We start from the raw sequence: 15,887 nt of genomic DNA on the forward strand, positions 1-15,887 counted from the left end.
AAAACATCTTCCCCCATCCCTCCCTTCTTCCTGGGCTCAGCTTTGTTCCCAATTTCTCTACCTCCTCCCCTCCTGCAGGGGGGCAGGGAATGGGGGGTGCAGGTAGTCCTGCTGCTTCTTCCTTCTCGGGACACACGCACACACACACACATGACTCCTCACATTCTTCTCCTGTTCCAGCATAGTTCTCCTCTCACAGGAGACAGTCTTCCACAAACTTTGTCATGAGTTCTTCCTATGGGCCACAACAGTTTGTGTGCTGCTCCAGTGTGGGTCACTCCCATGTGTTGTAGTCGTCCTAGCGCTGAACTACAACAGCAGGGGCTTCTTCCCCTGGGGTCCCAGCCTTCTTCAGGCACAGCTACCTGCTCCAGCGTGGGGTCCTCCATGGGCTGTAGGGGGCAGGGGGGACGGCCCTGCCTTCTCACCACAAGCTCCAGGGTGTTGTACACTGGCGCACAACCCTCCCTTCCTCTTCCTTTCTTCCATTGACCTTGGGGTTTGCATAGGAGTCCTCCTCGCAACTCCTCACAACCCCTCTTCCTCTCGGGTTCCCCTTAAATACATTATCAGAGGCACAGCCACTGTTGCTAATTGTCCTGGCCTTGGCCAGAGGCGGGTCTGACTTGGAGCTGGGGGAGATTTGAGAAGCTTCTCACACAGGGCTACTTCTGTAGCCCCCTCCACCGCTACCAAAAACCCCACCACACACTCACAAACCCAGCACAAGTAATACTACAACCCGTAATCCTCATATGAGGGGATTTTTAGAAATGAAAGTATTGGTACAGCATCAAACTAGCTGCTTCTTAAAAGCATGGAAATATGACAGCAGAAGTGGTTTTATGAGTTACCTGCTTCCATTCTTAATGCATTTGTCTCCATTAACCCTCAAATTTAGGCTGGTCTGTGCTTTCAGCTGAGTTATTCTTTTCTGGTCTTCTCAAACAAGGATCAACTGGGCTGTGAGTTAACAGTTATGTTCCTTCTCAGTCATGGTGAGATGTGATTTATAGAGAGGATGACATCTCACCAAAGAGGACTATAGTTTGATATCATAGCCCTAATGGTTAATGTCACAGGGAAGGGGGACTGTCAGCATGGGTATATGATCAAATTGTGGTATCCAGACAGTACTTCCATGACTAGGAGGAGAACTCGCCTTTATTTTAAGTATTTACTAGGCTTTGAAGGCCATGTTATATGAAACAGCTGTCTTGAAGGGAAAAATCTCTGAAATTTAAGGCAGAAAATAAACCCACCGAATGTCATAAGGCTAGTAAAATAAATAATGCTGCTAATAATTCGGTGTTATTAAAAAGATAGACAGTTCCTATCAAAATGATGTAATTATTCATTTTTGTAGAAATATAACTTCTCTTTTATATATATGAAAAATAGGTGATCTTATCCTCTACCATTTGTCCTCAAAAATCAATATTCACTTAGATTAAAATATCTGCTGACTTTGTTTACTTCTTAATTCAGTGCTAATGTAAGTAAGATGCCACAAAGTTTTGTAAAAAAGCCCACTCATCTGTTTCCCAGAACTCACCTTCCCAAGCAGTTCATTAAGTTCAAGCAAGATGAGGCAAAATAGATTAAGAATTATTTTCAGTCTCTTCATTTGGGTGGGTTTTTTCCCAAGTCCAGACATGTAGCATTCAGCAAAGGATTGACAGTACAGTTATTATTTTCAGAACACTTCAAAACTTCCCAAGACAGTATAATGGGTTTTTTAGTGTGATAGTCAGATGGTAGCTGGGTATTTACCATTAGTTAAATGAAATTCTGTTGGTCTCAGGAATGGTCTGATAGCTAATTATAATAATGAAGTTGTGTATCTTCCTCTGTTAATCATCCAAAATGATTTGGCATTTCATGTAAGACCACTTAAATTGCAGGCTTTTTGACAGGAAGAAGGTGCATTTTGCCATAGCATAGAATTGTTTGCTATTAAATTTGAAATAATCCAAGTAGGAAGCAGTCATATAAGTAATTACTCAATTTTTTTCATAATCATTGTTCTTATTCAGTGTGTTACATTATTAAAAGTTTCTCCTGTGAAAGTAACTAATTACATTATTCTTGCAATGTATGTGAAAATGGGGAACGTAGTTTCTTAAAGTCTAAAGATGCTGATGAAAAATGGGATGAAAAGGTTTAAAACTCGTCAGTGCTTCATAGATGCTGTTTGACTGTAGAATTCTGTTTGAGATGCTGAGTTTATTGGCACTTGATTGCAGAGAAATAAAACAATGTTGGTAAAATAATGCATTTGCTTTTATGTTTTTCAGCAAGGGAAAATAAGAGCTTGCAAGCTCCACACATTTTTCCAGAAGTATTTGTTCATTGTTTTGTATCTTGTTGAACTGTTTGTGTGCTTTATCTTCTTAATCTATAGATTGGACGTTAAACTAACATGCTCATACACTGAGAGCTACAAATCTAATAATCTTTTACAATGGAATTACGTCTTTGTCTAGAAAAGAGCAGTTCAGCTGATGTTCTCATTGCAAACACTTTATCAGTATTTGTTTTTTTTTCCCCATTATGTTCTTGATAAATTCTCCCACAGATAGGGAAGCATAGGCATGCTTTATACCAAATATAATGTGTCTCTGCATTTAATTTGCAGAAACTTGTGCTGGAGTAAAAAATCATAGTGTTTGGTTTTAATATCTATTGATACAAGGGACACTTTTCACTGTCTTTGTTAGAGACATGTCCAAGGGCATCTAGTTAAAAGCAGTAGTGTCTTAGCCATTCATCTTGCAGATGTTACAGTGTGTGTGTAATCTCTTGGCATCTTTTATTCAGTTATAGCAAGATTGTTTGATTCATAAAAAGTTTCTCTTGTGTTTCTGACAGCAGAAGCAGGCCACTCATGTATTTGAAAACCTGTTTTCAAAGCAGTAGTAAAAAAATAATCCATTCTTGCCTTTGCTGTTGCAGTGGAGCAACATTGCATACTAATACTTACTGTACTTCGCTTATAACTGCATAGAAGGTCTTTGAATTTCCTCTGCCTCTACAAAATCAGGGTGGGTTGTGTACTGGTTTTGTTCCTCTGTGATAACATTCAGTGCTCTTGTTTGGAGCTGCAAGGGAATGGAGTCATGTAGAACAAGTTGTTAAGTGCTTTAAAAGTGAAATTTAATGGAGATATGTCAGGTATGCTTATTTTTATCTCTTTTGGCACCAGTAGCCCTGGGTCGTCCAAGGCTGGAGTCATAACTTTTGGGTCATAACTCCTATGTCTTGGGAAGGTACTGTGTTAACCTAATAACCTGAAGTTGCTGCCTTTGTTTTAAATCTTTTAAGACATGAAACTACAGAAAGTAGCTAATTTTCACAGGTAGAGAAGTATACGATAGGTTATGACTAGGAGAACAGAATCTGAGACACATTAATCCTTGCATCGTGATTTTCTGTTCTGTTGAGAGTAAATAGGTACCTTCTGCTTGTAGTGAACTTAAGCAAATTTCAACTATGCTGAAAGTATGTTAAATAACCATTATGAACGTGGCTATTAAACATTAATGATATTAACAAGTGCTTTTGTGACTTCTGGAAGATTGATTCCTTGTGCTCAAGTGTTATGATTTCATTATCACAAGATTAACTTTTCTGTTAGTTTTATTCACTGAGATCATTCAACATGAAGTCGTGTGCGTTGTGAAATAGTGCAGCACGATATATGAAATGCTGAATCATGCTTAGGGAAAATTGTTGGATACATTTGAGAACATGCTTTTTTCCTCACCATTTCTCATAATTCATAGGGTAACTGATTAGAAAAAAGATAGGATACATATGGAATAACTCAAATTCATGAGAGTTGGCCAAAGTGACAATTACTCCTGGCTTTTTGCAGCTATTCACAGGAGAGAATGGGCATGCTGTGACACAGGTACCCATTCTTTCTGCCTGGTCATTTGTGCCCATGGCGTTTGCTCATATTGCTGAAAGTGAAATATATCAGAAGTTCACATGGAAGGGTAGGATTTTTTTAACCACAGTAGTAATATAGCCACAACTGTCTAGACAACTTGAGGCTTTGGAACATACACAAGAGCTGAATTTTTCTTGTCTTTCAGGTCACTGTTAATGGTTCATTAAGCAGCTCTTGAGTTACCCCTTTGCTCTTGAAAACAAAATTGTCTTACTGTTTAACACGAAAAACCATGAGAACTATGAAAGGCTTTGTTAGTATTTAACCACCATCATTCATGGGAATGAGACTTCAAAGATAAAAACGATCATTTTTCTACTAATTGCATTTCCAGTTAAAACAGCTTTGATTGGCATTAAAATTATAGCAAGATGAGGGAGTGAGCTCCTGACTTACCTACTGTTTGTTGGCATGGTGATGTGCTCACTGAAGAGAGATTCCTTCCTAGTATTGTGGCCAAATTTTATGTTAATCATGCAGCAAAGCTGGCAGTGTCTTATTTCCAAGAGTCAATGCGCTTGCAGACAAAAGATTAAAAAATGGATTACATATTTAAAATGCAAAAGGCTTCTAGGGTACTATTTTTGAAAGTATTAAATTCAGAATATCTTTATTACAAATTACAAATAAAATTACAAAGCAATTACAAATAAAATGTTACAGGTTAGTTACCAGAATGGCTTAGAGACTGTGATAATGAAATGAGCTTGCACAATGGTATTTTTGCCCCAGAAGAACTAGTCTTTCAGAACAAGGCAAGCTCAATAGTATGCTTTAATTATATTCTGTACTGATGTTTACAGCATCACCCTCTAGAATTCACCCAGATGCTGAAAATTTGTTAATACATCAATCTTCTGTGAAGATTTGAATCTTTTCTTCCATTCTTCTTTCTTGAAGGGCATAGAGCCCTTTGTAACAATGTTATAAGCATGATTATACTGAGTCCCTGAAGTAGCTGACTTTCTCATTTTGTAATCTAACAGTGGGTCATGAACCCTTGGAGAAGGTAAGGTGAAGTCAGCTGCAGCAAACTGATGGAAGATGACTGTAGTTAGTATGTGAGAGAAGAATGCTGCATTTCTAGGACAGAGCTCAAGAAACCATGACTGCCTCAGTGTTTTATTTAATTGTACAGAGACTGCTATTTCCTGGAAGAAGAGCAAACTGTTGTAAATTCCTAACCTTTTTTGCCAGGCAGATTTTGTCTGTCTAGATTCTTAGGTCCTCTTGTGCCAATGTATTAAATCAAAGAGTTACTAAATTATATCTTGTGTGTTATGTCTTTTGTAATTGGTTATGATTGAGTTCAAGATACCAAAATAAATTGCTAGGAACAGACAAACTGATGGTGACTTAAATAAAAAATTACTATGTACCTTGTTCTCAGTTTAATTTTTGGAAAGTGTTTTGTTTTCTTGGGAAGGCTCTTTTGATGTATTGCAGAATTTCATGATTTTGTTTTGTGGCCAAGCGATAGGAAGTACGTGTGACTTGCAGTTTGCCTTCCAGTGTGGAGGAGGGGAAGTCAACGATGCTAAGCCTGGACAAGGAATCCCTTCTTACTGCTCCTTGTTGTGTCTGAAGCCATGCAGTAGTCTTTGCCCAAGGCCTCACAGCAGTATATGGGTGAATTCTAGAGGGTGGTATTTGTAAACATTGGTGGAGCAAAATTAGAGCATCCTATCAGGGCTTCTGCAGGGGGTTTGGCAGCAGCATTCTGCCTCAACAGGCTGCAGAGTTGATTTATATGCTTGCCACAGCTCTCCTTTGTTTTCGTATCTCTTGAGCAAAGTTCTTCAGAAAGCAGCGTCCCATTTTCTGAGATTTGCTTGAAATAAAATAAAAAACCCACCACCCCACCCCCACCAAACTGCGAAGAACAAACACTCACCTGCCCCCCCCCCCCCCCCCCCCAAAGACTGTGGCAGGTCTGCCTGGTTATACCTAGGTCTTACAAAAACTTGACTAGGTATCAGAGGTTACTTTCAAGAAGGTTCATTTTGGGTTGACAGGACAGTTATCTGAATAATTTGTATGGCTTATGATAGTTGAACACTAGTGATGTTGTGGTTTAACCCTAGTAGGCAGCTGGCTGCTGGCACACTCTCCTCTGGTGGGATGGAGAAATGAATCGGAAGGGTAAATGTGAGAACTCATGAGTTGAGATAAGGACAGTTTAATAGGGAAAACAAAAGCTGTGCCTGCAAGCAAAGCAAACCAAGGAATTAATTCCCCACTTCCCATCACTAGGCAGGTGATCAGCCATCTTCAGGGCAGCAGGGCTCCATCATACCTAACAGTTACTTGGGAAGGCAGATGCTGTAACTCCAAAGGTCCCCCTTCCTCCTCCTTCCTCCAGCTTTTATTGCTGAGCACAGTGTCATGTGAAATGAGATACTCCTTTGGGCTGTTGGGCTCAGCTGTCCTGGCTGTGTCCCCTCCCAACTTGTGCACCCCCAGCCTAGTGGCTGGCAGGGCAGCATGAGAAACAGAAAAGGCTTTGACTCTAAGCACTGCTTGGCAATAGCTAAAACATCGGTGTGTTATCAACACCATTTTAGTCACAAATCCAAAACACAGCACCATAGGAGCTACTATGGAGAAAATTAACTTTATCCCAGCCAAAACCAGTACATGTAAGAAAAATCCCAAAAGGTGTGCTTGATTGCCTCTTACACTTTATACAAGTTAGCATTATTGTGTTCTTTGTATCTTTCCAATAACCTGGAATACTCTAATATAATTCCTTCTTGTTGTGTAGTACTACTTATACTAACCTAATAGCAGGGCTGTAGGTTAATAGTTTCTTAAATTATGGCTTCAGTTAATTGTTTAAATGAAGACAGCAGGCTTGTCTACAGCAGTAAGGGTTGTCAGAACAGCTGGCTGGAGTAGAACAGCTTGTCAACAAAAGGGTGTTTTACTATTCTATATGTATTGCTTTCCAGGTTACTTCCAGATGTTGTAGTATGCAGGTGTGATACTCTACTGCAGTAAGATCAGAATTTGCTGTCTTGCTTTCAGAAGTCCTTCTTTTCCCCCGTTTCTCCTACTGTCTCTTCTCACTCTTTGTTCTTGGCTGATCTGCCTTTAGTAGTCCTAACCTGTTTCAGTGGCCGCTTCAGCTAAGGGGAGGAAAGTCAGGAGTGTTAAGCCATTTGAACAAGCACTCATCAGGCCACGCTGCTGATCTAGACTGGGACTTGGGAGATAGTGTGCCTCAAGATTGGCCAGACTTAGAACCTTATCACTTTTCCTGGCAGTTTTATGTGTCTGAACATGTGTATCTTGTTTAGCTGCTTGCATATTTTTAAGTCTTCCTAAAGCAAACCTCTTCTCTCGCCCCCACCTCCAACTGATTAAAAACAAACCTTTGTTGTCAAAATTTTTCATGACTGCTGCTTTTTGACTCGGTCTGAGGGACCAAATTTTACAGGCTTGTTGCCAATCAGTACGTACTGCATGCAATACTCTGATCTTTTGTAATGTTTGGAAAGATTATAGGTATGACAGCAACTTCTGGCATTTTTCATAATTTCTAGTGCGACTTCTCTAAGAAATTGAAAACAATGTGATCCTAAGTAGGCTGTTATGTCTAGTATTTATTTTTTAATACTGTTCAACTAATTTATGTGCTTGAAACCTGTGATAGGCTTGGAAAGCATTCCTGAGGTTTGTTGACTTGAGTCATTTGAGACTTGACTTATGGGAGTGCTGTCCAGATTGAGGATCCATTCAAATACACAAAAGAAAAAGTAAGATTTGTAACTACCCTGGAAAAAAGGTCTTTGTATCAGTTAAGCAAGCTGATCAAGTGGAGTAAAAGGGCCTTAAGTTGTCTAAGGCTGTCTCTTCTGCAGAAAGTAGAACATAGAAGCAACATAAGGAAAACTTACTTGAATTCCAGCTTTGAGAGGCTATTAAAATTCTGCTCTAGCCAAAGTCAGATGTCACAAGGCATTGATCTTGATTTCAGGGTGTGCCCACACATCATTCTCTTCCTTGAAACTTGAGAAATCCCTGTGGGTTGTACAGACATTGAAATGTAATCTTTACTTGCCTTTCTGCATTCTTTTTATTGCCATTGAAAATAGGTGGTAAAACAGTGTAAGCATCAAGACAAACATTTAATGTTGGAGTTAGTGCTACATTAGATGCCTAAGTGGTGTTTATGCTTCCTGATTTGTTTCAACTTCCAAAACGTAGGCAGAATTTTTTTCAAATGAAGGTAACTCACATTTAATAGTCATCTTTAATGAAAGAATTCATTTCATGTTGAAGTATAGAATTTTGAAGTGGTATAAAAAAGAAAACGGTACTAACTTATATCAGGAAGATTGCTGTTTGTTATCTGAGAAGAAAAATGGGAAGTGTTTGAGCCCTGTTAGCGTTTGTAATTGACCCGATGATCCTGTCATCTGCTGAATTCTAGGAAGATACTGTCAAATCAGGTGGCTAAGCATTTCTGGTCTTCAAGAGATGGAAGGGAAGGAGAACAGAGGAGGAAGAAACAAATCTAGTGGAATCCCTGGGAAGAAAAAAATCTTTATTTATATTTGGTATACTACTGATCGATATTTCACCTCGGTCTGGTGTATAGTTTGCTGTGGAAATAAGTTTTCTGTAAAATCTTGAATTGATTAATATAATTTCTGCCAGTGGAAGCTTCTTGTTGCAAGAAATATGTAATCATATAGAAACAGAAAGTAAAGTTTCTTCTTCATTTCTCTTCTGTTTAAGCTTTTGTATTGTGACCATATGTATGGTGTTTGCTGAATGCATTTTTATCTAAGGTAAAAGTTTTGAAAAATCTCATTTTCTTCTTCAAGGTATGGAATATACGAACGATGTAGGGAGCTGGTGGAAGCAGGTTATGATGTACGACAGCCAGACAAAGAAAACGTAACGCTTCTCCACTGGGCTGCAATCAACAACAGGATAGATCTGGTGAAGTATGTATTATACTTCAATTTAAACATAAACTAATTATGTCCTTAAAAATGTTGATTTTTTTTTTAAGGTGTTAAATAATGTTAAGTCTATTAAAATCTCAATTTTTGGTCTTGAACTTTGGGGGAAGGGGGAGAAGTTAGAAGACCTAATTTGCATTTTGGTAGCAATGTTTTCATGACACAGTTAACAAATAAAACCTGTTCTATGTCCAGAAGTCAAGCTCAGGCTCTTAGATGAGATAAACCTGTGGAACGGCTATTCAGCTGTATGTGCAGTTTCTTTATACTATGGTATACTTGTTGAAATACCAAAGTTCTTTTTTGAGGAGGGGAAGTTTGATGCTAGATTGTAGTGAATATTTTTGACTAAGCAAGATTAATATGATGCAAGGGGCAATTTCTACTTCATGATTTCAAGAAGTTCTAACTTCAATAATTTCTTTGCCTTTTAAAAATACAACTGTTAGAAAAGGTAACATTTCAGCACCTCTCCTTGCAAGTAATAACAAAATGTTTAATGGTGGGAGCTGTGGGATTTAGGGTATTGTTTTGCTTTTCAGTTTATAAAATCTGCAGCATAATATTTGAGACTGTTTTTAAACCTATTGTTACCGTTCAGAACAAGGAGAGCTCAAATCCTGAAGGAGTAATTCTTAGTACTTGCTGTTTTACAAATCATGAGTGTGTATATAATTTTTTTTCTCTACCAGTAAGAAAACAATGAATTAATTACATGCAATTAAATCTAAATACACAAAATATTATTGAATCAGCAGTTTTCTAGAATATTTGACATAAACTGCACATCTTTAATCAGTCCACTTGTCAAAACAGTTCTTATTAACAAATGTGAGTACTTACACATAAAAACAAATGCAAAACATCTTTATTTAAGCACTTTCTCCCTGTGTATGTCCATCACTAGCACCTTCATCAGACCAGATCTTGTGTTTCTAGATTTCAACTTCATGTTTCTCATCTTGTTTTTAAAGGACTTCCTGTGTCCTCATGCAGTTCTCTTCAAAGAAGGTTAAATAGACAAAGATAGGTAAATAGATAAAGATTTAGATCTGATGAGAAGGATATTGGGGTCCTGTTGGACAGGAAGCTGACTATGAAGCAGGAATGCAGCCTTGTGGCAGAAAAGGCCAACGGTATACTGGGCCTCATTAAGAAAATCCTCATCATGTTGAGGGAGATGATCATTCTTCTCTGCGCAACTGCTGAAGCTGGACATTGGTGTGAAGTTGTAGGTTCCCCTTTGCAAGAAAGATAAGGGCTTACTTGGGGTGAGTCCAGTGCAGGGTCACAAAGATGATTAAGGGACTGGAATATCAGACATGACGACAGGCTGCAAGAGCTTGGACTTCTTAGCCTTCTCTTTTCTAGGCTTACCTTGTCAATAAGATCCTCATATACAAGATCCTCAAGGAGGATCTTATCAATGTCCATAAGTACCTGACATACCTGGTAGTATATAATACCTGGAATCTTATCAGTGTATATAAATACCTGATGGGAGGGAGTAAATGAGGCAGAGCCAGACTTCTCTCAGTAGTGCCCAGAGGCAAGACAAGAGGCGGAGGGCACAAATTACATGACATTCCATCTGAACATCAGGAAACACTTATTTTACTGTGTGGGTGACTGAGCACTGACACAGGTTGCCCAGAGAGTTTGTGAACTCTTCATCCTTGGAGATACTTAAAACCCAACTGGGTGTGGTCCTGGACAACATGATCTAGATGCTTTGATAAGGGATGGTTAGACTAAATGATCTCCAAAGGTCCCTTCCAAACTAAACGATTCTGTGAAATAATTCAGTGTTTTGAAAGAATTTTTTTTATTTTATACACAATAGATAGCACAACAGATTTTATGTCTTTATTGTGAGTAGAAGCTTATCATGGAAACCATAATTCTGCATTGGGTATCTTCCTTTCATTATAAGATATGTAACCATTGGGCTTTTTGGAATGCTGAAAGAGAGCCTCTTGCAAAAGTGATGCTGGTTTACCTAAATCTTTTTTGTGAGTACATTTTAGACCGTATTGTTTTCTTCCTTTTCATTCCATTTTCCTTCTGGGAGGACCCCTTGTCCTGGATCTTTATGACTGGCATCTTACAACTTAATGTGAAATAACTGAAATGCATAAAGTTTCTCAGATAGCTTTTTTTCTTTAAGAAGAGTGTAGTATTTAAAAGCAGTTGTTATATTTTGAGCTCACTTTATTTATCCATCTTGAATGCAGAATGAATTACATGCGATGAATTGTTTGTCTTACTTGAACTGTTGGAAGACATATTTGTATTACAGATACTCCATCTCATTTGATGTGTCTTTATAAGGTCTGAAAAGTGAATGACATCGAGACAACTATCATAATTTAAAAACATCAGTATGTCACGAAGCATTTGAAAAAACAGGCCTATATTGTGGATAATGTTTCTGTATTATGTATAGTTTCTGTATTAGCTTTGCAGTGCAGTGAATCTATCTGTGTGATACTCAATTATGACTTAATGCTTTAGTTCACTAGCATTTCATGTATTCTACAGCTTTTTCTTAAAAAAAAAAAAAACCAAAATAAACCAAAATAAACCAAAAAAAACCACCTGCCCACAAAAAGTTGTTTGGGGACTTTGTTATTCACAGAGTAAAGTCAGACCAAATTTTAAATTCCCCATTAGTCCTCTTTTGATGTTAAATTTGTGAAAGTACTACTTTAGTATGTGAGTAATTCATGGTGTATCTTACTTTTTTTTTCCCTCCAAGTGTGTTGTGAGCAACTTCCTGCTACAGCAATTAGATTGGACATAGAGGTGGTTCAAAGACAAAATGTCAGATCCAGATAGATAGTCTGTGCTTAAATCTCTATCTGAATTTCCAGTTAGGTCTTTACTATATGTTAGGAAGATCTTTCCACCTACATGTGAGTGCTAGAAGCTTGTTCTGAGAATTAATTCAACATAACCTTAACTGTACCAGCCATATCTCTTTCAAGTTATTTTAGTATGAGCCCTGATAGTCGAATGTTCTTAAATTTAACGTGTCTAATTCTTCCTTTCTCCTCAACAATATGTCAAAGCTCTTGTCCCTTCTTGATGCATCACTACCACTGTGACATACTGCGTTGCATTTTCTTCCTGCTGTTTACTACAGTGCTTGTGACTACTAATGTGTTTAACTGTATCTAAAATTCATTCCTCCTGATGCACTTCTTACGGTCTGAGTTTCTCTGTCTTTAGGGGACTTTATTTTAGTTTATATTACTCAGTGTATTGTGTGCTCTCTCACTCTTTTGTGAGACACTGGTTTATTCTGTTTCCTTAGAGTGAAATTATCCTGTGTTTTTATTTCTGTTTGATCTTATCACATCTTTTCCCATGTCTCCACTATTTATGCCCAATGTGTGCAGTGGATAATTTCATTAAATATGTTGGCTAGTAAGCTTGGTATCACAGAGATAGAGTCTAAGTGTAAGTGGTCTGCTCTCGTGATACCAGATCTCAGTGTCTTGCTTACTGGGTATTGACTATATAAGGTCTTCCCAGTGAAGTAGCTTATCAGCTCATCTGTGGAGCCTGCAGGCTTAGAATTAGATTTCTCTTATTTTTAGTGTTTCTTCATCCTGTCTGCCGTGAGACTTGAGATTCAGCATAGATAATGGTGAAACCCATTGATACTTTATAAGGAAAACTGCAGAAACTTTTATTTTTTCTATAGGATCAGGAATCTAAGTGTCAGACATCTACAGTGTAATACTCTTTTCATCACGACACTGTTCTATTGGTCTCTCTTCAACTCAGTTTTGTAAAAATGCAAAAATTGGCCTTATCTTTACAGTTACCTACTGCCTGCGTTTCACTGTTCCCTGTGTCAAACTTTCTCCAGACAAGGATTTCTCTTCTACTTTTCCTCCTCCAGCAACAGTGACTGCATGCAATTTGATTCTGCAAACACTGCATGCAAACTGCGCCAGTTTTCAAATGCCTGGCAAAGACTTAGAGATCCTAATGTGGAGATCAGTGGAGTACTTTCTTCTTAAGACAACTTCTTATCAGATCTGCTTGCTTGGAATGTAAGTAGATTGCTCAAATAGGACTTGCACACCTGGTATCTTCTAGTGTAGAAGCTTAGATGACTCACTGAGAGTAGAATTGCCCAGTTTCTCCTTTCTCCAGGGACGTTCTTGCCAAGCACAAAATTCCTTCTGCAAGATCTACCTGGACAAGGGTATTAAGTTCTCAGTCTGATTTTGCAGAAAAATCTCGCCGTTTAGGTGTACTGAAACTGAAGCGCAGTGATAAATCTCAGCTTAGTCTAAGAACACCCTTAAGGAAACAAAAAACGTTTCAATGTGCCATCTGGCAGGAGATTGCCGCCTTATCTTTTCCCAGTTGTCAAACTGCAAGTTCTTTTCTAAATAAAATGTACTAACCAGTAAGCAGTGCTGCTGCTCAGTAGAATCTGAACATATTCTGTGTTTCTGCAGGGACCAGTGTTTGAATGAAGACAATCTGTTTAATGTTCACCTCCCCACGAGTGGCTGTCACATCACCGAGATGGATCCAAGCTTTGACTGTGAATTTCTGTGCTGTCTTTTATGTAGACGAGATTTCCTTGGGAATGTCTTCCCAAGGGGGACTAAATAGCTTCTCAGTGTCTTTTTCAAATTTATTCTTTGGTAGCTGGTATTCGCCTCGCAACAACAAAATTATGTTGTCCCTTTACCTTCTATACACCTTGTCTTTTCACCTACATGGAACCAAGACTTTCACAAAATCTGTGGATGTTCTCATTGAGAAATCCAAAAGCTGAACTTCATTCAGCAGAGAGATGTTGCAGTTTTGTTCCTTTGGTGTCAGAGACCAGCGGAGTGGACTGTCCTGCACTGACCAGAGCAGATCTTGTTTGTCATACAAACTTTGGCAAGTCTGCTGAAGTCTACTTCATTGTGTCTGATGGCTCTAAATCAACTGTATAAAAGAACTTTTCCTTTATGTGTTTTTAGTGTGGACATGTATAGCTAATGCATTTTTCAGTTTCTGTTCTTAAAAGTAACTTTTGGGCTGTTTTTGAAGTTTTCCTCTGAATCAATAAACACTAAAAAAAAAAAAAGGTAGTTACTTAGGGTAATGCTTTTCACATTGTTCTGTTTGTTGCCCTTCTTCTTGCCTTGAAACACTTAGAGGAAATTAAGGTGACAGAAACTCAATGCTGAGGATTTGAAGGACAGTTTGTGTGGGCAGGAGAGCAGCGTTTGTATATACCTGACAGGTATTTTGAAAGTGAAAAGTCTGCAGGCACAGGTACTTGAAATATGCAAGCACTTAGGAATCTATATCTAGATAGTACTTTTTAAAGGTCTGTTAGTAATAACTTTTTTTTTTCCATTGGCTTATAGCGTAGTAAATGAAGAACTACGAGCCTCTTCTGGGAAGGCTGGTTTTCACAAAGGAAAAGTAATATTCCCAGTTTAGTGTCCCATATAAAACAGCAAGGAAAACAGTTTACAGAAACAGTACAAATGACAGTGAATATGAATGGCTGCAGTTAAATATGGGTAACTTGTTTTGTTCTTACAGGTAGCTCGTCTTTTTGTGAATGTTCTAGAGGGAAACATATTCTCTACCTCATCATTTAGAAGCATTTTTTAAATACTCAGATGTTTTTGTCCTTTGATTAATAACAATTCACAAGTATGTAAAAATATTAGTACTTGGCTAAAATCGTAACTTAAGCTTGAAGCTCTTGAAACAGTGACTTCAGCAGAGCCATTTCAGTGATGATAACATACTGCAAGTTGAATTGTATGTAATTTTGCCTTTCAGCCAAAATTCTCTAAATATGCTAATCTTCTAGCAGCATATTATTTTACCAGTAATTCAGATTTCTTTTTAATGCAGCAACCCCTGAATATTTTAGAAGAATCCTTTTTATTAAATACTTCTGTGGTAGCACAGTTCATACTATTATATTTAGCAATTATTCTATTTTACCTTAAAAACCAAACTAGGAGATAGCAGCATGTTCTAAGCACAGTAGGAAGCATCCCTACTCTCCCAACCCACATCAAAAAGGCAAAAAATTGAATGTATATGCATAACCTCTAAAAAGGAAGGTTATATGAAGGCAAGAGAAGGTTCTGATCTTCTGGTCTGTAACTACCTGTTTTGCATAACATCAAACATAATTACTGTGTGTCCTTTATATTTAACCAAGGCAAGCAATAATGTTTACTGTTTCTGTTATTCCAGATACTATATATCAAAAGGTGCTATCGTTGATCAGCTTGGAGGAGATTTAAATTCTACCCCACTTCACTGGGCAACAAGGTAGGGACAAGTCTTCTGGAATTTTCCCGTGTTTTTGCTTAACTGGGAATCTGTTATAAATTGATTTATGAAATTTCTCTATTTTATGGGAATACAGTACAAGAATTAATTCAGTCACTGATAACTGGGTACACTGTGGATGTGGTATGTTTGAGCTACAGGAGCTTTCAGCATATAGTTCAGTTTTTGTCTTACCTCTTTTTGATGTAGAAGATGATTGCTATGACAGAAAAAAAGAGTAAAGTAAAATTAGAGTCTACGGTCACCTTGGTTTACTCTTACTTTGGAGATCTTATTTTTGTCAATCTTCTGAAGTTCAGCAATACTTGTGCAGATGGGGCTTGGGATGATTTTGTGTGACCTTGTCTTTGCAGTGTTCTATTGTGTGTGTGGACTTTAAGATGCACTTAAAATCAGTTTTTTGATGTAGAAGATGGCCCAAGAATGATGAATGGCTGGGAAAATTGAAGACGGCCTTTGAGCAGTAGCTGCTCCTTCAGACAACCTCCTAGAAATAGGCAGGAAAGGAATACTGTCCATATTAATATTTTTAACTGCAGACTGAAGAAGGAGACTAAGAAAATTAGCTTTTAGAACAATTAATATATCGAAATAATTTGTTTACTAAAGATGAGGAC

The 15,887-nt window shown here is 37.9% G+C and overlaps 1 protein-coding gene across 3 annotated transcripts in view; it reads left to right on the forward strand.

Annotated features, from left to right (window-relative positions):
• Positions 1 to 15,887, forward strand: part of ZDHHC17 (zDHHC palmitoyltransferase 17) — an 80,891-nt gene that overhangs the window by 22,686 nt on the left and 42,318 nt on the right. For all 3 annotated transcript variants that reach the window (XR_012629221.1, XM_074870630.1, XM_074870631.1), the window contains exons 3-4: positions 8,788 to 8,910; positions 15,172 to 15,249. Coding sequence is in view for 2 of the 3 variants with exons in the window: in XM_074870630.1 (XP_074726731.1) it covers positions 8,788 to 8,910; positions 15,172 to 15,249 (201 nt within the window). In the remaining variant the exon portion in view is untranslated. The remainder of the gene's footprint in view (positions 1 to 8,787; positions 8,911 to 15,171; positions 15,250 to 15,887) is intronic.

The sequence above is a fragment of the Strix uralensis genome, chromosome 5 (assembly GCF_047716275.1).
Source record: "Strix uralensis isolate ZFMK-TIS-50842 chromosome 5, bStrUra1, whole genome shotgun sequence".
Lineage (NCBI taxonomy): Eukaryota > Metazoa > Chordata > Aves > Strigiformes > Strigidae > Strix > Strix uralensis.